The sequence below is a fragment of the Myiozetetes cayanensis genome, unplaced genomic scaffold, assembly GCF_022539395.1.
Source record: "Myiozetetes cayanensis isolate MyiCay16 unplaced genomic scaffold, myiCay2020 scf7, whole genome shotgun sequence".
Taxonomy (NCBI): domain Eukaryota; kingdom Metazoa; phylum Chordata; class Aves; order Passeriformes; family Tyrannidae; genus Myiozetetes; species Myiozetetes cayanensis.
In genome coordinates, this window is record NW_026087964.1 from 14,170,907 (window position 1) to 14,194,601 (window position 23,695).

At 35.5% G+C, this 23,695-nt stretch overlaps 1 protein-coding gene across 4 annotated transcripts in view; it reads right to left on the bottom strand.

Annotated features, from left to right (window-relative positions):
• The window catches only part of KCNIP4 (potassium voltage-gated channel interacting protein 4), a 394,946-nt gene that overhangs the window by 346,864 nt on the left and 24,387 nt on the right, over positions 1 to 23,695 (bottom strand). The window contains exons 1-2 of one of the 4 annotated variants that reach the window (XM_050338780.1): positions 9,387 to 9,543; positions 8,446 to 8,594 (exon numbers count right to left, since the gene is read on the bottom strand). The exons of 2 other annotated variants lie outside the window; for them this stretch is intronic. In XM_050338780.1, coding sequence (XP_050194737.1) covers positions 8,446 to 8,593 — 148 coding nt within the window. In that variant the 5' untranslated portion in view covers position 8,594; positions 9,387 to 9,543. Of the gene's footprint in view, positions 1 to 8,445; positions 8,595 to 8,962; positions 9,117 to 9,386; positions 9,544 to 23,695 lie in introns of those variants that run through there. One more of the 4 variants, XM_050338781.1, reaches the window with a different exon arrangement.

The following is a 23,695-nucleotide window of genomic DNA, read 5'->3' on the forward strand; positions in this document are numbered from 1 at the left end:
GCATTTGGCTGAGGTGATCCACAAAATTCAGCTGCAGCATTGCCATATATGACTAATATAGTCATTGTGCCCACTAAACATTTAGAACTTCATCTCCTTATTGACTTTTTATTAGTTTCTTGCACACAGAAAGGATGAGTAAGAAAATTAAAGAACAACTGAGAACACGTCTCCTTGCCAAGAAGATAATGCTACTGGAAGGAACAGCAGGGAGGTCCCAGCAGGATGGCATTATTGCAGCAATGAAGAGCCCCAAGTCCTCCCACTTACCCCTTTGGGGCTGAAAAGAGGGCAAATCTATCCTATCAGAAGTGTTGTCTGCCAGAACTACCGAGACCACACTGCAGACTCCCATAGAAACAAGCATTTCAGAAAGATGACAGCAGCAGTAAATTAAATAGGGGAGGGAAAGCAAACAAAGCAACATGTAATTTTATTTCCTACTGTTTTTTCCTCCCTTCTTCTGCTCTAACTTTTCACTTCTAAGATATGCTGGTTTTCCTTTTATTTTGATCTTTTGTGAAAAGTTATCTAGTAATAACACTTCACCATGCCTTAAAAAATAATAATAATAAAAAAAGCTGCCTTTGCATGCATTAAAGAAGCTGCTCCTGTGTCAGCTTACCTGATCTGCAGTAGCAGTGTTCCTTCTACTCACAGGATTTTTTCCAGGATCAGATGCTTGCAAATGCAGTTGTGTTTTCCTGCACTAACACCCAATATACTTTGGTAAACAAAATGCAGATAATATCAACAACCACAACATATTCAGATCTTTATGTGCCATACCATTTATAAAAAGACATTCAGAGCTCCCATTTAATCTGGAATACTCTCAATATATTTAGTCATTTAAATTGCTGGAGTAATGCCCAGATGGAAAGTGGCAAGATATTTAAAGATTGATTCCATTTTCTAAACATGGCATGAATATAGATTTAGAGAATATATATTTCCACTTAATCTAATACACTTCTTTGGCCTATTAGTTTTGGATTGATAAAATGTTTTTAAATAAAAAATCAACAGTTGGCAGACACATAAAAATCAAAGGCACTGTGAGCACAGATACTTAATAGAAGCATCTATTGGTTTCATAAAGGATGGAGTTTCCAAAAGCAGTGATCCTCTACATTTATTATATTCCAAACATTTAATTGATAGAACTTGAATTTAAGTAAAAGGTTTTCAATAAGTTTCTTTTTTTTTTTTTTTTTTTTTTTTAAATGGGACACTGACCTTTGTAAAAAAATGAAGGAAAATATGAGGAATCAAAATTAAACATCATATTCTCCAATGAAGAGGTCAGAACTTCACAGACTGCTTTCATGTTCAGGGCATAAGATTTCTATATTGTAGTGCAATGGATAATTTTCAAATATCTGTATGACACTGAAGCAGTAACTCCAATTCTAGTGGAAACAAAAAGAATTAAATAAATAATTATATTTCTGATATAACTAGCTTATTAAAAATGAGTTAATTAGCTATTCCTTTCATTTTCAACCAAATTCAAGAAGATGCTAGGACTGTGTTTTAACAATTTAAACTGATGGAACAATAAGCCTATAATTGATAAGTAGGATTAATGATCTCAATGGAAAAATAAAATTTCATTATGTAGAATCCAGAGTGACATTCCTGGAAAGTTTCCAGTCATCTTGTTGGTTCCTCATGATTTTTATATGAAAGTAAAAGACATATTTGTGATGATTAATCAAAAAATAAACGGTTAATAAAAAGGGTCTGTTGAAAGTTCTTAATTAGAGTTAATTTAAAATTGTGCACTGTCTCTTTAGGAAGCTTATACAACTGCTTAGTGCGAGCACTGGGCAGTGGGAATTCAACATGCTCTTCTGCAAATGCAGTTTTTAGGTCTGCCATGAGTTAATGCTTCATCTTCCAGCATCATGTCCCTCCTGGTAACTGCAATGCCAAGACTAGAAAGATGGAAATTGCAGAAGACCATAAAAATCCATTCTGACATGAAGGAAATAAACCACCAAAAGAAAAGGAGAAATAGGTCTTGTTGTGTAATATTTATACAGCCAGAGAAGCATAAAGCAGAAACTCCATAAAATTATACACTCACACCTTTCTTCAGGTGTTAACTGTGGAGCATATTTAATCCTTTTAATATCAGACCCTAATAAAAACAAATTCCCATGTAATATCATTCTCCTTCCAATACAAGCACATTCACTGTAAGAGAACTGACTTCACAATCTGCACTCTGCTACATGCTATCTTTGCATTAACCATCTTTAAAAACCTAGTTAAGGACAACACTTTCTTTTGTAGGCACTAATAACTCTTTCAAGGGCTCTGAAGAGGCATGTATGAATTCTCCCCAAACTGTAAACTAGTGGTTATTGCAAGAGTTCTGCCATTTAATTTTTAAATTTGGAAATGTTTAAATAAAGTGTAAGTACAGAATAAAGCAGCAAGGTCTTCTGTCATGACTGTGTCCTCTTCATAAGGTTCATGGGATTTTTTTATGAGAAATATAGGAGAGTGATTGTTAAACTTCCTCAAGCCAAAAATGATGCAACAAAATTTTATACATACAAAAGAGTGTGTCAGAGCCTCACATTTTCATTAGCTATATGCACTACCCAGTTTAGCAAGTCTGTACACAATTAAACAGTAAAAGCCCTTTTGAAAACATTAATCATTCTGGAGTGAGTCTAAGTTTTGAGAATCACTTTTTTTCCAGTTCCCATTTTAATGACCTGAAACACAACAAAAATTCCTGCATAATACACTTTCATGTAAATTTTTGCCATTAACTATTAGTGCTACCCTGAAGAGGGTATTAGAAGTCTCATTGAGATTAGATCACTCCATGCTACAAATTTAAAAGAAAATTACATTCACCAGGGAGAGCCTCTAATTTTATTGGCACAATTTGTCTTTCAGAGTTAATGTTTGGCAAGAAGGGAACAATGTACAAGGTGCCCCTTTTTGCCAGGTAACTTAATAAAAACTCCTTTGTCTGAGATCATAATGGGTGAATAGGATTTGGTGGAAAGCAAAATAAAAAATATTAAAAATAGATTATTGCCTAATTTTTTAGCACAATGTTTTCATACCTATTAAATATATACAAATACATCTTTATTCTAATGTGGAGAATTATTTAGCAAAGAAGAGAATCCTATTTTGGTTTCAAGGAAAAATCTGAAATAAATAAAAACTTCCACTTAACAACATTTTTATACTTACATGGAATATATCTATTTTCCATCCAGTTCGGTGACTTAAAAAAATATATATGTACAATGTATGCAATATTTTTTCAGAAGACAAAACTTTCATAACATAAAATGGAACATTTGCACATTGAACCAGAAGGTATAAGGCAACACAAAACCTCAACTTATTAGAACTTATTAAGAAAACAGTGCTAATAGTTCACTGTAATTTAAAGAAGTACCAAAAGCAGTAGTGAGAAATGTTCATGTGCTCTGAAAAAAAATCATCCAAAGACACAAAGTGAATAAAATTTTCATCCTGTAACTTTTCTTGGGTCTAGTAGTGAACTTAGTATGTACACCAAAAGCATCTTCATCAAATTGTAAAACATTTTAATAAATATTTCAAATATATGAAGTGGGCTAAACATTGCTTGTTTTGAATTCCCAAGAAAAATTCTCTGCTTGTGCTTTTAAAAATTAAAGATTTTTATATTGCATTAAACCCATTAAATGTTACATTTTTAAATGGATCTCTGTCTTCAGAGCATAAAATCTAAGATATGTTAATGTCTTCAGTCATTAATACACGCAATAAGAGACTAAAAAGCCTCCTTTTTGAGCATTCAACAAAGATTGGATAGGATGTGGTCTAATTATTTACATGCTGACCATCTAAGATGGAAAGGATAAGAGGTCTGGCAAGGGACGTGGTCCTCAGTCTCTCTCCCTGTAACCTCTCCGTCCCTTCCTCCATCTCTTCTTCTCTCCCTGCAACCACTTCCACCCACTTTTTTTTCTTCTCTTGGTTGCTTTCAGAGTCAAAATAGCAAAGTCATGTGAACTGCAGTTCTACAGGCACATAGGACAAATTTTTCGTAGTGCCCACATAAAGTTCTATAAAGTCCTCTCATGTAAATCTGCTATTTCAACTAAAACCAAACTTTGCTCAAAGCATCTGTGAGAAAACTGAGGAGAAAAAAATCCTACAAAAACTACGTGATGTAGTTTGACATGACATGAAGTAAAAAATGACACATCTGACAGGTCATAAGAATTCCATTACTGCAAAAGTTAAGATCTGAACTGTATATTGGCAATCTTTTAAGAGAAGACTGTTAATAAAGAGCAGCTACTGGGATGAGGGAATGAACTCAGGAATAGATTGTATTCCTAACAGTGAATATATACTATTTATTGTTGATTTTGATCATTTTTATCTACCCCACTTATTTCATATTCTTTCTAGAAGGGTGACTAGGACCAGGCAGACTTCACTCCATGCACAAGCAAACAAAATAGAAGATGTTTTTGCTTCAGTAGTCAAGTTAGGAAACACCTCTTGTCTCATGAGTCACTCTAGTTTCTAGTTAAGGCAGCTATGAGCTTTGATAGTGGATTACAAACCCTGTATGCAGTCCTGCTGGCATCACCTTCTACCTTTCAGATGTCTTTGCCTCATTGCTTCAGTGCTCAATAGAAAAGGTGCAAACAGCCACACAGGAAGTAAAGCTGGGAGGCATTGGAAAAATGCTTTAGTCCAAAGGACCCCCTATTCAATATTAATACAGGTTTTTTGTTAATTTTGAACTACTGGGAGGAAAAGTGTTCTCTTTATTTGCACAGGAGAAGAAAAGGCAAATGAGAGACAAACTACTCTCCTGTTCACAAGCAGTCTGTATTTAAAAAAACAGTCCTGACAATCTTCAGCAGGAATTTTATGAGTTATCCGAGGTCTGAGAGTGTATGAAGTACCCTAGGCAGAGAGGACTTTAACTAGCTCTCAAATAACTTGGGTTATTTTTTTCCTATATACTTTTTCAAATGTACTATTTGATGAGAAAAAACCCACACAATGATTGACAGCTTGGAATTATTCCTAAATTACTCATATCTCAACTCATAAATATGTGGTGTGAGGAAACACAACAATATGAAAAAATTATAAATAAACAATTGATAGTCTATAATATTTTTAGCAGTATGTAATGCAGACTCAGCAGTACAATGCCTCCAAATTTATCTTTGTGACAGATAACTTGTTGTCCCCTTGGTGTCTCTCATTTGCATTTTATAAAATCTGCAGCAAAATGTATATTCATGGCATAGAATGATCAGGAAAGACTCATAACTACCCTAGGTTAACTGAGGAGGCTGTCAGTTTAGGGAGGGGATTCTTCAGGGCTGCTCATTTTTGAAAGTGAACATTTGAAAGTAAAAGCTTTACAATACATGCTTTAAACTTGGGCTCAGAGATTACTGCAGTATTGAGTTCTCACTGATGTATTCCTGGCCTCAGTTACAAGATATCTGCTTTCTGAAACTACTGTGTGATGGAATTAGTCAAATTACTGCCTTGAGCATTGATTAAAATAGTGGGTTTAGTTCGGAAATGTTTCCCATCGACAACCGTGTTACTCCATTTACTTTTCTTTGAAATACAATAAGCCTTGGGGTTTTTTTATTCTCTTGATCATCCTTTTGAGCAATCACTCCTGCATTGAATTCATGCTGTTTAAATACTGCATTGAAAAAGGTTGAGCATAATTATCTTTCCAGTATTTATGGTATAACATTCTTCTTATTCCTAGATTTTGAAACAGGAAGAAAAGGAAGACATCCCCAGTGCCAGGATATTCTAAGATTTCATCATAAGAGTAAAGATTATTCATTCTGAAAATAGAGTTAAATCATCTGAACATTGCAGTAAATCAAATATTTATTTGCCTGCTCCAAATTCATAAATGGAAATTGTCTCTGAAAGTATAACTAATTCTATGAAGTTAAAACAACATGTTGACAAATTAAGTTTCAAGATTATACAAATAAACTAAAATAAGAAAAAATATTGTGGAGGAAAAATAATTTTTTTTTTTAAAGAAATATTAGGATTCCCAGCTACAAACTGTTACAAGGGCAATGACTTATCAAATAATTTGGTATTTACAGTTATCGTGATTTTTTAGAAATATGAACAAAAACATTTCAGTCGTTTTTTAAGTACTAAACTGCAAGCCTCAACGGCCTAATGACTATTTCTTATACCACTTTATTATGTAAGTTAGCTTAAGACAACCACTGGGGGAGTCTGATTTGTGTAAAGGAATACCTAAGTCGGAATGAGCCATCACAATATGATTTGCAAGCCCACCTTCATTCTTCCAACAGAAAACAGTAGGTATTGGCCAAGTAACTCTGTAGTCAGGTGCTCTTAGCTACTGCAGTGCTCCATGAGCACTAGGAGGTGGGTTAAGTTACAGCAGACCTCTTGCTGACTTAGCTTATTCCAGAAAATGGATGAGCATCTCCACGGTTGAGCATAGGAACTTTCAGAAATTCCCCCCTTGTTTCTGTGTGTGTAACCTTGCCCAGCTGTGGCTCAGCAGCCCCATGGGACATACCATATCCAGCTTGGTTACAGATGTCAGTATAGCACTGCAGTCCAACAAAACCTGCCTGGCCAGTGAGGTCACCTTGGGCATCAGAGCAGTTATGATTAAAGTACCTCAGGGTGTCAGTCTTTCTGATCCTAATAAATATTCAAATGTTCTTGTAAAGGTATCCCTACGGGAATATGTTTTCTATCATTTGATATGACATAAAGTAAAATTATTAGCTTCATTTTGAGTTAAATATGTGTCAGATTCTGATTTTGTCTCTGTTGGAGTAATCCAGAGTAACTTAATTGAGCCTAATTTTACAATAATTCATCTCTCTGTTAATTCACTTTACTAAAACAAAATAAATCCTTAATTATATCATCACCTATTAACTGTTTTAAGACCCTTTACAGAGGTGCAAATTATTAGACAGTTTAAAGGTACTGAAAAATCAGACCTATTAACTTCAGTGCAATTTATTTTAGATTCACATACCATTTCTAGAGAGCTGATTGCTTCAACCTACTGAGACTGATGATAAATAACCAAATGAAAAAATTTCCTACAACCAAAAGGGTGAGTGTTCTGAAAAGGTTAAAGAAAATTTATTTTTGCTTCATTAGCTCAAGGCAAAAAAAAGAAATGAAAGTGCAGAGAATTATAGGTACAACCAGATACAGTAGTCAGAAAACAAACATGTATTTAGCAAATCATAATATGCATGTGATTAAAGCAGCCATGTGTTGAAACTATTACTTTAAAGCTTTAAAAATGAGTGGCCAAGAATAGCTAGATGTTTATGCTTAGATTAAAAGGCATATGAAACACTTGTTTACTTGGATAATGCAGGGATCAGGACAGTTTAAATCCAAAGGTAGGTTGTATTTAACTAGCTCATTGTTTCTAAATTTGAAACTAAGCTACTCCAGCATAGCCTTTAAAGTAAATGTGTAAATTAAGTAACCTAACACACACTCAGGTTGTGGTGACTTAGCTCTTCATACCAAAACAATGTCATGCATTTTTTTCATTCTGTTTGACACAATTTGTATATATCGAGGACACAGGGTTTTTAGCTGTCATAAACTGCATGCAAGGGAATGAAAAATGCAAAAGAGTTGTTTGGGGCAGTGTTGTTTTTTTTTTTTTTTTACTTAATATTGTAAAGTACAAATACGAAGGTAAAAAGAGGAATCTGTGCTGAATAAAATTCTTAACTGTTTGTATGTTCCTGAGGAAAATAATGTGAAGCCGATTAACCATCACTTCAGGATGGTTGCTGTTTAATTTGTTATTCATAAAAGAGTTCAACTTTCAATGGTGAGATATTTCACAGCCAACTTCTAATTTAAAAAGAAGCATTTCTTTCAGTATTTATTAATAAATACAGTACATAGCATCATTATGTATAGATGTGGCAGAACGTTACCTTTCTCCATTTTCTCAAAGACAAAGGGATTGATATGTAATTTCCATGCAAATATACTCTGACAGCGATCAAAGGAGGTTTTACTCATCAAAATAGATTTTTGGGCTGGGCCCTGATAAATTGATACATCTAATTGCTGGGATTTTACATTTATTCATTTATCTTCTGACTGAAGGATTTTTTTTCTGCAGACCATGTATTTTTATGTGCTGCAAAATGAATGCTCATGCAGTACAATTATTTTTATCACATTATGATAAAGCACCTCAATCAAAGCTTTACCATTTTTAATCTCTTTGCACAATAGACTCAAGACAGCAGAGACTTTTTGTACCTGTAACTTGACTGATGCTAAATTCAGTAATACCATTGTATCAACAATTCAGAATTCTTGGAAAGACAATAATTTCTCCTACACTAAAAATTTCAGTAGGAAAGGTACCTTTAGAGCTCAAACTTTTCCAGGCAAAAATTCGCTTTATCAAGCAGCAATTCCTAAGCATTTTCTTGCAGCGTGCAGGCTTCTGATGATACTGTTGCAAATCTTCATTCTGTTCATGTGTTTTCTTCTCAGGGGCTAACACTTCCATCCTAAACAAAAACTTAACCTTTAGTTTTCCTGAAGGATATATACACAACTTAAATCCATAGACTGTGGGTAAGGGAGATGAGGGGAGAAGGGAAGAGATGAACTGAGGATAAAGGGAAAAGCTTTAGGATTTGATTAACTATTATTCTTAGCTCATACACTTTTATTATTAATTAACTTAAATGCAATTATTGTATTAATATTATTTTGTTTTGCATTACTTATCTGGAACATTTATGTATTTATGTATGTATGTATAAATATACAAATGGGGTAAAATCAGATTTTATCTACTATTTTTTTAAACTTTGATTTTACTTAAATGATATAAATAACATCTTTAGATGGTAAATAAATATTTACCTCTTACCTTAGTCAGTTGTCTAGATAAAGAAAATACTGCAATCCTCTATGCATGAACCTATTATCTTTTCTATCTTAGCTTGCCTTACATCAGTGTCATAGAGGAGAGCTGCATTCCTCTAGCTGTTATTGAAAGACAGCTGCTCTACCCAGAAAAGATGAATAGTTGGGATTCTGTGCTGCCTTAATGCCACTGTCAGTCAAATGCAGAGAAGCAGCTGAGCCACTTGAAACCAGTTGTACACTTGGGGACCATTTCTCTACACTACCTTCTGATTCACAGAGGCAGACCAATAAATTTCTACATTACATTATTTTTCTTGATAGACTGACACTTTGAAGGAGCTGGGGACCATTAGCAACAACCAACACAGACTAGAACCTAACCAAAGACCTACACAGTTGCTACAAACACAAGAAAAGGTACCTACCCAGTGCTCTAAGACTTTGGTGCTACTCCAAGGTCACACAAGAGTCCTAAACAGCATTCCTGTTTGCTCTTCAGCGAGCTCCAGCCGGAGATGCCGAGGAGGTGACTGAGGACAGAACAGCACTGCAAGCTGTGGCAGCCCTTTGACAACCAGCCATAGACTGCACCAGGGGAGCTACTCTGATTACAAACAGTAACTGTGCCCAGACAGTAGCAGGATACCAAAGTGGTCCCTATTTCACTCCTCTCTTTTTCCCCTCACACCATGCTCTCACACATGATCTGCATCTAACAACATAATTTCTAAAGAGAAAAGGTAGTAAAGAATCAAAGGGGAAAAAAATCAATAAATTGGCATTGGTCACAGTACACACCAGGGTTTGTGAAACAAAGCTGACTTTTCAATTATAAACTTACTACTTCCTAAAGAAAGCAAGCTTAATGGAACACAGCACCTCACTGCCTGCACTTACGTCACGAGTTCCTACTAATTATCAAAACAATAATGAAATAAGTTTCCATTTCCTGAAATCTATTTTTTTAAAGATACTAGAACTTAAAGGTGTTTTAATCAGTCAGCTTCCCTTCAAGCTGAATTAATCTTCATGCCAATTACATGCATCTGCAAGTTTCATGTATGTGAAGTTCACTGCTTAGATTTGAACTACAGCTCAACTATGTTGCTTTGTGCAAAATGTTACACACCTATCACCATCATTGGCCTACTCTGGCCTCCAATCGGGAGGCCTGGAGACACACCATCTATAACGCTGCTGCTGCTTTTGAGAACACACACAGGATCACTCTTGAGGAGAAAAGACAATGCAGAAAGAATCACGTCTCATGGATATCACCTGGGGAGTCTTTCTGCTGTGCCTTCTGCAACCGGACTTGTCTATCTCGCATTGGCCTTTTTAGCCATCAGCGCGCTTGTAGCAAGCGTGGATAGAGCCCTTCTCAAATCTTCGTTCGCGAAGCCTAGCCATGATGACCTATAACGACCAGAGGCATCTCAGGTCTATCCACACCAATTCCACTAGGACACCAATTCCACCTCGGGAAACAGTCTATCAGCATTAAATCCTGTTCATAACAGCAGAGAAGCATTGACCTTAACAACTGATTTTTAGTCCAACTAAGTAAAGGGAAGCACTTTGATTTAGATTCACATCTAGGGATGTATTTCAGGCCTGTTGCTACTTAAAACTGAACAAGGCTTGAATATGCACTCTTGGAACAGTTCTTGCTGGTATAAGGTCCTTTGAGTCCCATGGCATGACCCAGCGCTCCAGTTGTGGCTGTGTTCCCATTGCAAGCTGCTACTAAAGTAAGCTGGATTTCAATATGATAGCAGAGTTTTTGAAACTTCTGAAACCTCAGCAGAAAAACTTCTTCCTGTTAAGCATATTTCACAGGGCTTTTATCTTCTGTCTTTCAAGGTGATATTCTGAGAATAAATATTAATTCTATATTGGTGGTTTACTGTTCTAAAAAATACATTATCACCACAAAATATAAGATCTGAATTTCCAGATGATTACTGGACAGAATTTTCTGTGCCAAGAGCAAAGTATGAATGCTAGTTATTACATAGAAATAATAGCTATTTTTTAAGGATAATGCTCTCAACTATTTCTACATCCCATCTTCGAATGAAACTAATGCACTCCAGAAATTAGAGTTCATCCCTCTGAAAACTGGTGGCTCACTTTTGATCGGAGTCTGTGCAAGGCATCCACAGAAAGTCACCCATCAAGTCACCCACCAGATACAAGCCTCTGGGAATGTATACTGCCTAGATACAAAGCAACTGTTCACATGCAATGGGAGGTTTCTGTGTGTGCCTCCACATTAGCACTTGAATAAAGTCTTCAAGAGGGACAAAAATAGAGAGGACCTTTGCTAGAGATGGGATATATGAAAGCACAAATTTGATAACACTACTCAGGAGGGCATGCAGAGGTAGAATCCTTGCTGAAATCTTTTGTGTTTATTTCTGTGCAGCCGAAAACCATGTGTTATTTGCCATGATGTGAAGAGGTTCACTTCAGATATAACTCTAGAAGGAAAACATATTTTCCCAAAAATGGTTCAGAATATGTCAAGAGGTCGAGTCCACACTGAATCTGTTTCCTTACTTCAAACCTTAATCAACCCTATAGCAATTTTATTCTATAACAGAAGTATACATCAATCAAAAGTGCTTTGTACTGCTAATCATCATGTTACAATTTTGTAGAGTTTAAAATAAACTTAAGCTATAGAATAGTAAAGTTCAAGGCAACATTGATTTTTTCCAAGCAAATTATACCATACCTCATATACCATAATACTTAATTTATAAAAAGAATTAACATCACGATTCTGAAGCAATGCACTTGATTTACCTCTTTCTTCTCTACAAATCATGTTCTCTTACTTTGAGAAAATCAAATGGATTGGTAGTGAATTTCCCATTTTACAAACCTAAGGACTTTAAAACCTGCAATACTGGAGAAAAACTGGTCATGTTGTAAGTAACATGAAAAAAATATCATGTGTGGAAAGGACTTCAATCCAGGCTACATAGGATTCTTCCTTTTCCTTGGTACATTGAATACATTGAATCAGGCCAAATGAAAAATGAAGTTAAAGAGCACTCTACAGAGCCTGATCAACCTCGGGATCTGGGGATAGGGAGATCTTACAACTGCAAAGTGAGTCTAAAACAGGTAAGAAAGTAAATAAACAGACCTATGCACTAATGGGAATATCAGCAACAAGATAAATGAGGAGAAACGACCTGCAAAAAATCTGAAATGCCTCTGGTATGAGCCCTTACATGTCACTGCAGAAGTAACTGGGAACATGGACTCTTCCTAAGCACAAACAAGTCAGGAATAGTGCACAGAGACAGGGACTGCCTAAAGAAAGGGTTTCATTATTTTTTGATTTTGGATTTTATCTGTAATCTGTTACATCCAAAAATAAATCTGCTTTTCTACATAAAATTTGTTATTTCCTAACTGGTTTTATGAGTGATCTAAATCTTACAAGCTAAAAAATCCAGAGAGTCACAAGCTGATGAATCATACAAGGGCTATGTGATGCCACACACATTTTGAACAATAATCATTTGGACTATAAGGAAATGTCTTTTAACTGGGTGTACACGAGCACGGGTACAATAACAGCATGTATGCAAGTTTTCTCTTAAAATTGCTGGATCAGATTTGATCTTTGCGAAAATGAAACTGAGCTTTAGATAGATAAATGGAAAACTATATAATTCTTCCCTTGATAATGAAATAGTAGTCGGGAAGACTGGAGGCATCACTGTAGAGGAAGAAAATGCTCAGGGATATTCCAGGTGAAACAGTAAAAACTGCATGGTACCTATATGGAATTTTGGGGGGAATTTTCACAGAACTGACTAGTTGGATTAACTGACTACTCCAGCACAACTATTTCAAGAACCGTCTCTGATGACTATGTGTTCTCATAAGAGTCTTGAAGAAAGAAATCGCTTAATGTCAAAGATGAAGGTAGGTTAAACCAATGATGTCTGCTGAAAACTTTGGGCCACTAGAGATTGCAGCTGTAAGTTGTGAAATGAAAACTGAAAAATAGGGCAAGCTTAGAGAGAGCTCAGTTCTGGATGAATGTGTGGGTGACTGCTGTCACATTAAGGGATATTACAATGAGATGCTTCAGAGACAAAGCAGGATTTTGTTTTGTTTTGTTTTGTTTTTCTCAGCAGAAGCAATTTTCAATAGTATTTTATGATACCCAATTTTGGTAGATGAAGGAAAAGATTTTTGAGTGGAAAAGAAAATTCCATTCTCTTTCTGTAGAATGAAAAATGGAACAGAAAAAGATGGGAAGCAAAAATGTATCATCCATTGTATAGCACTCTCTAAGGCTTTGCTGTTGCATTAACTTGAGCTCTATTAACATATTTTTATCCTTTTCAACATTTGCTTGTCTATTTATAGGCCAAAAAAAAATAACAATTGGACAAATACCAGATAACAAAAGCTTCTTGCACGCTTCAGTGTTGACTAAAATTTTGGGTTCTGCTTTTGCCAAGAGAAAGCAGGCAAATTTTAATTTTACTTGAACACAGTGAAGAGTTTAGCAGGCCAATCTCTCTGGAAAGTCTGTGGGAAATATTTGAAGATACTCCACAAGTATAGGAAGAACTGGTATCTTAATTTTTTTTCACCTCATAAAGGTCATCCTTCTTTATGTATAAAATATTTTTAGGTCTTGCCTGTTCATGCATGGTGAATCTCCATATTGTAAATGAGGAGCAAAGAAAAGATAGGAATAGTGGGACAGCACTGCCCCAGAGTTCTTCTGGTTTATTTACCCCTGGACCACTTGCTGGCACAGGACAGATTGATAATTGATTTCCGGTTCCTTGGATTAGATGGAAAACAAACGTGTTCACGTATGTTACGTCACAGTGCTTGTAGGCAATGCAGGTGACAGGAACACAACACATTCTGATACCTTCAACAATTATTTGACTGTGGCAAGAACTGAGAGCAGCGTAACTGAGAGCAAGTATTTGTGGGTAGGAGTTTCAGAGAGCTCCTTCATTGTGCCAGAGGAATTTCATGCCATAATTAGCCCTCTTGGGGCTATAGATATATTGGGATGAGCTCTCACTGGATGATTAAGTAGCCAAACGAAACTGAGAGAAAGGGTTTACATCCTGTCAGATTATAATGATAAGAGAGATGGCAGTGACTCCAATATGGGTAGAAAGGATTTTAATGTTAATCCATTGTTAATGGCAATTAAAACATTCCTGCTTGCTATTAGCATTTGTCTGGGATGCATATATCTACTCCCATTGGTTAAAGTGACAGGGGTTTTTAGATGTTCAGTGGTAATAAATATTTCTCAACAAAAAGAAATACAGTCTATTTACTGTTGGAAATTAGAGTTTTATGGCTGCCAAGAAGCTTTCTTGTCAATATGTCAAAGGCTTGATTCTTACAGGACTTGCTACAACTACAGAGTAACCTTTCATTCTCTAAAATCACAGGGGGAAATTTGACTAATAAGAGGGGGTAAACAGGATATGCAAGCCCTAAGAACTTTTTTGTTATTTCTGGAAGGTTTTTTTCCTCATAACTATCAGAACTCCATTTTAGAGGATGATCACTACTCTGGAAAGTGCTGTTGGAAATCACTACTCTGGAAATTTTGCTTTTGGTCAGGCTCCTAATTAGCCCAATATTTGTCAAAATATCCCTAGAAAGTATCTGGATTTTCCTTTCCCTATGGATCTTTAACATCTATATATAATTTATAATACGGAGCCCCTGGTGGTCTAGTGGTAAAGGCGCGGCGCTATCACCGCCGAGGCCCGGGTTCGATTCCCGGTCAGGGCCACTCCCGGGCAGGTGGGGCTCGTTAGCCCTTAAAGGCAACCCACCTACGTCCTAAGGACCTCGCTGCCACTCGCTTGGCCCCGGCAGATGAACCTTAGGATTAAAGGGTGGGCTCAGTTCCGCGCACACTGTGTCTCACCTAAAAAATCCAATGCGCAGGCTGGAAGGTGTAAAGACCTTCCCCGGATCTTCACTCGTGAAGACTGGCCATTATATTATTATTATTATTATAATTTATAATTCAAGAAACATGAAACAAACTGTCCATTCTTATTTTGTGGTACAGAGTTTCCAAAAAGCAACAAAAATAATTTTTTCCAGGAGACATAAGCAATTGGTTTTTTTAATATGCATAGATCACCCAGTACAGGACAGAGAAATGACGTTCAATTCTCATGTAACCATTTAATTAATTTTTTATGATGCCACAGAATTAAGACCATACCCAGTAATCCTCACAGGGACGGTGACTTATTTATGAACATCTAAGTAGTTTTGGAAGCAGTGAAAAACACTTACTAGTAGCACAGCACCAGTAACAAGAAAGGGATCACTACCTCCTGCTCCTATCCAAAAAGAAGTGGCTTATCAGACAGTGAGCTGCAGATGGGGCAATACTAATAAATTAAGCTAATTGAATAACAGCAAAACATTTCCATGATCCTTTCTTTTGCCTCGTTGTTTTTTTGCTTGTATCTGAAGTTATTACTTCTAAGGTACATTCTCTTTCATCTGAGCTACTTTCAGACAGAAACAACTTAGAATTAAAAAATTATTTAATAAATCATCTACAAAATTAGTTCATAACTGCTAAAAAGCAATCAACATTGCTGTCTTTTACTCACTGAAGAACGGGAACAAAACTGGAATTATTTCAGATGCTATAAAGTTGATATATACAGTCCTTTAAATGGTAAAAGAAGAGAAAGGAAAAGGGGTGCAGCTGAACAACTAATTGAATAGCTGAAAGGAGAAGCTTCTAAAAATTTATTTGACCATGAAAAGTGTTTTATCCATAATACAGTTACTGAAGAAGGAGCTTGAGGAGACATAAGAATGTTACTACTTGGGAAAGGAAGCAAAATAGATCTAATATTTAATTTTGGGTTCAAATAAAACTGATTATAAACTAGTAGATGAGAAATTTTATGATTTCATGTTTCGTTAGAACATAACTCATAAATTTCCTCAAAAAAGACATAGAAGCCTCATTTACCAGGCATGTATACATTTCATGGAGACAGTACACATGAATCAATATGAACATACTTGTCACTTGGATCTCTGATGAAGTATCAGCTGAACTTTTAAGTGATTTTCCAAATTTTGGAGAAAACAATGCAGGTTGGATAAAAACTTGCACTTTTAGGCTGTCACATAAATAAAATCATGTTGAAAATTATCATCTCACTAACTTCACGCTTGTTGCATTATGCTCAGCAAAATAATGATAAACATCTCTAGGACAATGGAATAGGAGATAAAAGCAAAAATATTTTCAGAGAGAATTTAAAACTATGCTTATTTGGATATACTTACGAAGAGAACAAAGTTATGAAGTAGATGAAATAAAAGTAGCAGAAATTTTTGAATTTTAAAACAGGTTTTCATATGTTGTTATAAAATTATTTGCATGAAACTGTTCACAGACAATTTATATTTTGTGAGATACAAACAGTCTCAAAAACTGAACAGAGGTTGAGAGAATATAAATTCAGAATATAATCAACTGCACTATATTAAAGTCACATTGTGGTAAGACAAAAGGAACTCAGGAGGAAGAAACAATGCTAGCAAGCAAGAAGATCATTTATTATTTAAAAAGGTAATAGGAAGAGCTTTTTTATGCAATTTTTGAGTGACTACATTTTATATATGGTATTTAATACAATTTTAATTTTATTTAATACAATTTAGTAAGCTCAATTAACAAGTGACGTGTTTTTTGCTGCCTCATACAAATAAATTTACCTGAACTATTGGATCTGTTAACAAATGGCAAGTCAAAATTGTCTCCTCAGAAACATATAGTAGCTTTCTTTACTTCTAGGGCTGTCCAGCAATGTTTAGTCTTCACTACATTATACAACATGCACAGCAGTCAAAAATAGTTGCATGTGTATGGACATTAAGAAAAGGGTTCAAGTTGGTTATAAAGATCTAGAGGCCAAGCTGATCAATATCTGCAATTTAAGTTCAAGCTGAATCAGCATCAGGTAGACTGAATGCCCCACCACTAATCATATGGGCCGCCCATACAATTAAAAATGCTTACTTTGTAAGGATTTACTGTTTGTTGTGAATGTGCCTGACAGCAATGGGAACAGAAATAATCTGGTTTGTCACAAAACAGAGAAAGCACAAGTGCTGTATGAAAGCAATACCTTTAGTCTTCCACTGGAGCAGCTACATCTGGTGGTTTTACTTCTAAATTCTTAGTCTAATTGGAGAGACTAATGGGTCAGTTAATTAGTAAACCTTATAGCTTTGGTGTCTTTTGTGGCTACAGTTTCTCAGAGAAAATGAAGAGAAAACACACAAAATATGTTACCAAACAATTAGACCTACAGTTTTACCATTAAAAGAAATAGCTTTCCTCAGTAATTAGCACACAGAATATCAGCACCTAAAGAAAAACTTTTTAATAACCATGTTTGAACTACTGATTTTCCACAACAGCCTAATGATCCTTATGCAGGACTAAAAGCACGGATAAAAGAGTGCCATAGGAGTCAGAAGCTTCTCATCAATTTACTAATCTCTATTTCAGATTCAAACACACATTAGAATATTTTTTTTAAAACTTCAGTACAAAAAACCTGTCTTATACACTTATATAAGTGTACACTTATGCACTTACATAAGTGCACTTCCACACTTGCATAAGACTCTGTTTTCATATTTCTAGCCACCTAAGATTCCCTCTAAGGCACAGTGTAACCAAATTGTACAGCATAGACTTTCTGCAGCTGCCAACACTTTCCAGAATTCCCATAACTGGAACACCTGGGAGCCTTTTCTTACTCAAAATAATCTTGAAATATTAAAGCAGAACTTTTCATTACAGAAAGAACTTGATCAGCATGGGCCTTAATCTAGTGATATATTTACACAAGATCACGTCAGGGAAAAGCTGATTATTGTATTACTTGTGGGGGAAAACTAGGTTTTTTAGTGGTTTAGCAGGGCAGCACTATTGAAAATTGAAAGACTGCTGTTCGTGAATATTCAAGACATGATGTTATCTTTGATTATATACTGTCAACATATGTTAAATGCCTGTCCAGGTGGAGCAGTGACAGTGTATGTACAGTGGTACTGTGAAATCCTCAGAGGAAACAGTGATACAGGGTACTCAGAAACTACAGAAACAGATTCATCAATGGCATGCCTTATCCTAACACAACGACAGCAAGCATTCTGCAAGCTTCCACCACTGCCTTCAGAAAAACAAAAGTTGTCACTTCCCAGGGAACTAGTAAGATCTCAGCAATCTCCATACTGTGTTGTTACTGCACAATAGCAGGGCAGGAAAGAAACAGAGAAGCTGTAATTTGCTAGTCTGACACTTTTGCAATGCAGCAGATTTTACATCATTTGGAAGATGTATTTGAGAGACAAAGAGAAGACTTATTTTTATCTATATTTATTAAATGAAAGAAAACTCAATTACTTCTCATTGTTAATGAACAAGAATAATTTTTTTCCATTTTCCTCTTTGGGCAAATACACACATAAAACATAATTGTCTTCCAAAAAGTGAGACTGGAGTTAGGCTGTGCTAATAAAAGATGAAAAAAAAGATGTAAAATTTTATGTATTTCTATAGTGCTTATGAAAGCAGCATTGCTGGAGACTGTTCATCTTCAACTAATTATATTAAACTTTAGACTCAGTAACTGCACATTTTGACAGCTAAACAGCAAACACTTAGTTTTTTGTGAACCCAAGGAGCCTGAAAAGATACCAGCAAGTTATAGGTGTTACCTGTCTTAGGCATGAGTATTTTTATGTGTCTTCTCAATCAGGTGATATAAAGATCTCTGACACAGGACCTTAGCTACATGCTCTGCTGTCACTACTGTGATCCATAGATTGGAACTAGATGACCTTTAGGGTCTCTTCAAACTCAGCCAATTCTATTATTCTATGATATCTTCCAGCTTTCACGTCTGTCTTTCAGTTATGCCTCTGTTCATTAAGTTTTACTGTGTCATAGGTAAGATGCTATTAAACATGAATGGTAGGGGTTACTCATTAGTGAGAATATGTCTATGAATGGAGAAGAGATTGGCTCTTGGTCCAACTTGTCAATGATTTTATCAGCAATTTAAAGGATGCTAATTAATTGCTTAGATGGTCAAATGCAAAGATTTATGTAATTAATAATCAAGAGGACACTTTACTATTATGGGATAAACTTAAATATTTTTTTTCAGTTCAGTAAAATGCAAACCCACACTTCTAGGCTATAGAGAATAGAGACTTTATCGTTGTTCAAATAAAAAACCCCTAAGACCATACCAGACAAGCATTCTGGTTTAGAGTGCAAACTTCCAAAGAGATGAGAAAACAGAGGAGTAACTTCAAAGGATGACTGCAAAGTAAAGGAAGTAAAGGGATTACTACATGCCTCTGTGAAGACACTCATCAGTGGAAAAGAGATCTGTGTGGAAAACTTTTGAGAATGATGAGCATGGAGCAACTATGATTTAAAAGTTGATAACTGAAGCTAGAAAAATCTGTAAAATAAGATAAAAATTTAAAGTAATTAAATATTATTGGTTTGTTTTGCTAAAAATAATAATCATATTTGAAACGTAAATCATGATTCAATTCCTGTGAAAAAAATACCTCTGCCTGAAGCAGGTCAGCTTAGAAGATTACTGTGTTCATCTCTGGATTTTTAAAAATGCTATTTTTTGCAGATTGAAGGAGAGAGGACTATGTTGTTCTCCCTTCATTTCACAGACTGTTTTCAAGGCTACTTTCATTGTCATTAAAAGCTGAAAATATAACTGTAAAAGCATGAATATAGAACACAGTTCTGTAGCAATTCTGTCAGATTTTCTGGCAAATTCCACAGTTGCTGACAATGCTTCTAACACCACCTAAATTCTAGCATGTGAATTCAAGATTAAGCATTTTTTTAAGGGTGAAGTCACTTGTCTGCATTTGCTTATGTTCTACTTCAGCATAGAAGAGTGTCAAAGCTCCACACAAATCTGTATGTAATCAGATGATTATAATTTAGCACTATGTTAAATGCCCAAGTGATTAAAACACATGAATAATTGAAGGGATTCCTAATGGAATAATTACAATAATGTTCTTTAGTATATCCCTATTTTCATAGCTTTAGGCAATACCAAGTGGTTCAAATTAATAAATCATCTCACAGATCAGATGACTTTCCAGGACCTACAGTTCAGTACTTGAAACAATTGGTTAGGAAGGCAGTCATAAACACTGCAAATAATAATGAGATTTTTGACCTTCCAGTGTCATGTAAATTGATGTGTGCCTGACATAGGCAGACTTTGCTGCTAAACTCAAAAGCTTTCAGCTTTGTCATTGTCCCCATCTTGTAATTGGATGTGTTAACTCAAAAAGATACTAAAATAGAAAAGTAAAACCAAGGAACAGAATTAAAAGGAAATCAATATTGTTTTTCAAAAAATATACATATATATCTAGTTCATGTAAAAGAAAAAATATTAAATACTTTATATCAAATGAGGATATATACCACATGCTGACAATTAACGTATAGAGATCCATAATACAGGTTATTCTCCAGTACCTAACTTTTCAGATTGTAAAACGAAGTCCAATTAATGAGAAATAGGAATTCATACCACTTATTTGACCTTTTTCTTCCAAGCTTTGCTTCTGATATGCTGATTTTCTTTTCTTTCTTTTTATTATGATTTCTATTCACTTTTCATCCGTTTATGGCAGTACTGAGTAACTGGGGTCCACCAGCTGAAATGTTGTGATTTTCACAGTTTGGTATAGCCACTTCTGCCATATACCATACAATGGTCAAGCAAAACAATGCTGCTTTCTCTTTTGCAATGACAGTTGAGTAAATTTTAACTGAAGAGTTGAGCAAGCTATACAGAGGTGGTTAAGTATCATTATTATCCTATATTACAGACCAGAAAACCAAGAGATTAAATTAAGTGACTAGCATAGAAATATTGTCAGATCGAAGGCACAAGAGGAACTAAAGAAAAATGTTAAGTATGTCCATTGGGAGTAGTAAAAAGGACCCAAACCTTCAGGAAAACATGCAGGTACAGCAAGGAATGCCCCACACTCCTGACAGGGAGCACTGCAGCAGTGCTTGGTGTGCATGTTCATGGCAGGTATTCCCAGGAGCGATGCCACACACCAGTACCAATAGACTGTGTTGATACTGCTACATACTGCAGTGCAATGAAGTGATATATCAACACCTGTATATATTAAACTCTAACACAAAAATAATTTCAATAGACTTAAAGAAAGTCCTGACTGCAATTATGTAATGAGGGAGGGAGATTGAAATAAGTATGGGAGGAAGGAGACAGAAGGAAGGAAAAAGGAGAAGAAATGTTGGTGCAAGTAGGATTTCCCATACCTATTTTTGATGAAAAATCGATGCTGAGAATAAAAGCTACAGATTCAGGATGTGGCATTATCAAATTCTTTTTTTAATTTCCCCATATTAAAACACTGATAAGAGGGAATGCTACAGTCCATGTAATTAATACAGCAGTTGTCCCACGGCTCCCTAAACTCTATGCTGCTATTGCTGCTCATCTAAGAAGAGAAAAGTGTTCAGCCCATATTTTCAGAAATTAACACTTTGCAGAAGAATGAAAGGGTAACTTAGCACTCCCAGACCTAATTCTGTACCGTGTTAGCATTGCTAAGGATCCTGTGAAGTTCTGATTACTTAGGATAGTTAGGTACCATGGCATTTACCATACCAACTGGATCATTATCACAAAACAAATTCTATTTTAGGCATCTGCATTTTGCATTCCTACATTCCTTTGACAATTCCTTGAAACTATATTGTAGCACTGCAAAAGGTTATTTTCAAATAGCCATCACAGACTCAAGGGGCCATGTTGATATTTAATACCTCTGTAACGATTCTAGAAAGGAAGATTTCTTGATGTATGAAGTTTTAGCGCAAGGATGAAAAACAAGGTAACTCAGTCCATCTTCATGAAACAGAACATTAATTTTCACGTTCCCACAGTAATACATACTACTTTCTACTTATTTGAAATGGCCAAATTAATCTAAAAAGGAACATTTGCATTACTGAATAATCTCCAACTTTTCTAAATGCCTGTCAAAATACTTCATGTTCTCATTTCCATTTAAGTGATACATTAAAATATGAGTATACACAGGTTTTTACACCATGACAAGTTACTTCTTTCCAGATACTAATTTTGCACAAAACTAGAACTTATTGTATTAACAACTCTGTATTAAAAGATTCTGTCAGAAGATTTTCAGAGAGTGTTTCCATGTAAAAACTATTTAACTATTATTTAACTATTCACTACTTATCACAAGTCACCTGCAGGCATTTATAAATTGCAGTTTTTTATAGTGGTAACAAACTAAGTTTTTGTGTTGGAAAAATATACCCACCTGAATAAGATAAAAAAAAATTAAAATTGCTGTGTTAGAGAGAAGGGAAGACTAGAGAAGCCATATGATTTTTAGTACTCAATTTCCCTCATTAAATTGAGTGGGTAAATTCCCTCAGTTTAATCTCTAGTCCTGCAGAGATGTCAAAACAGAGACCAATACAGAATTCCTGCATGTTCTACCCTGAACTATCCTCTTCTGGCTATATTTTTGATCTGATTAAGTGCCTACAGTTAGGCAGTGTGAACATATTTTGTTATGTCCATTCAATCTCTATCAAGTCCTAGCACTCATAGCCACTGTGGGATCATGAAATGCAAAAGAGCCATAAAATTGAAAGTTATATTTCTAGCAGTGCAATGGAAGCCATTAAAAAGCCATTACCTACCAATAGTTGATGTATGCCAGCTACTTATAATGCCCTTTTGTAAGTAAGGGTGTTTGTGAGTGGAGAGGGTAGGCAGGGTGGGGGAACTCAAACAATAACACCTCAGGGTGGTAAGTGCTGACAGTAAGTACTAATTCTTTACAGCAACCACAATGGGGTAACCAAACAAAATTTATAATCTGTCAAAAAGACAAGGAGAAAGTTCTATACTATTTCACAACTGCTCTGAACTAGACTGCATATCCATTTCACAGATCACACACTCAAAATACTCCTGCTTAGAGACTGTCATCCCTTACTGCATTATGGAATCACCTAGTGGCTCCACTATATGAGGTACTATACAAACACATATTAAGAAATATTTCCTTTTCCTCTGAAGAACAATAAAAATAGACAAAATGAAGGCCAGGCATAAGGATGCATCCACTGTCTCCATTTGACAGATGGGGAAGGGAAACCCAGTGAGACCGAATGATTTGCCTGAGGGGGCCTGCAGCAAAGCCAGGAATATGACCTAGACAGCTTAAGTTCCAGACCAGCGCCTTCTCTCATTAATATCTGTTTCTTTATGCATTTTTGCCATAAGCTAGCAAGAGAAGGAGCACTGCTTTGGCCCAGGTTTAATAGGATCACAGTCTTAAAATGATACACAGGAGTCAGTAACTTCAAAACTCAGATGATAAATTTTAGGCTGTATTGATTTCAGTTTCTTCCCTCATCTCCTATGTTCTTTAAACCATCTCCAGTAATTTGATTCAAGATTGGAAGGAAATCCTTTGAGAGCACATGAAACAGTATTTCAGTTAAACCACTAATGTGATTTTTCATCAATCAAATATTAAATACTTGAAGAGAAAATATACTTGAACTATGAGA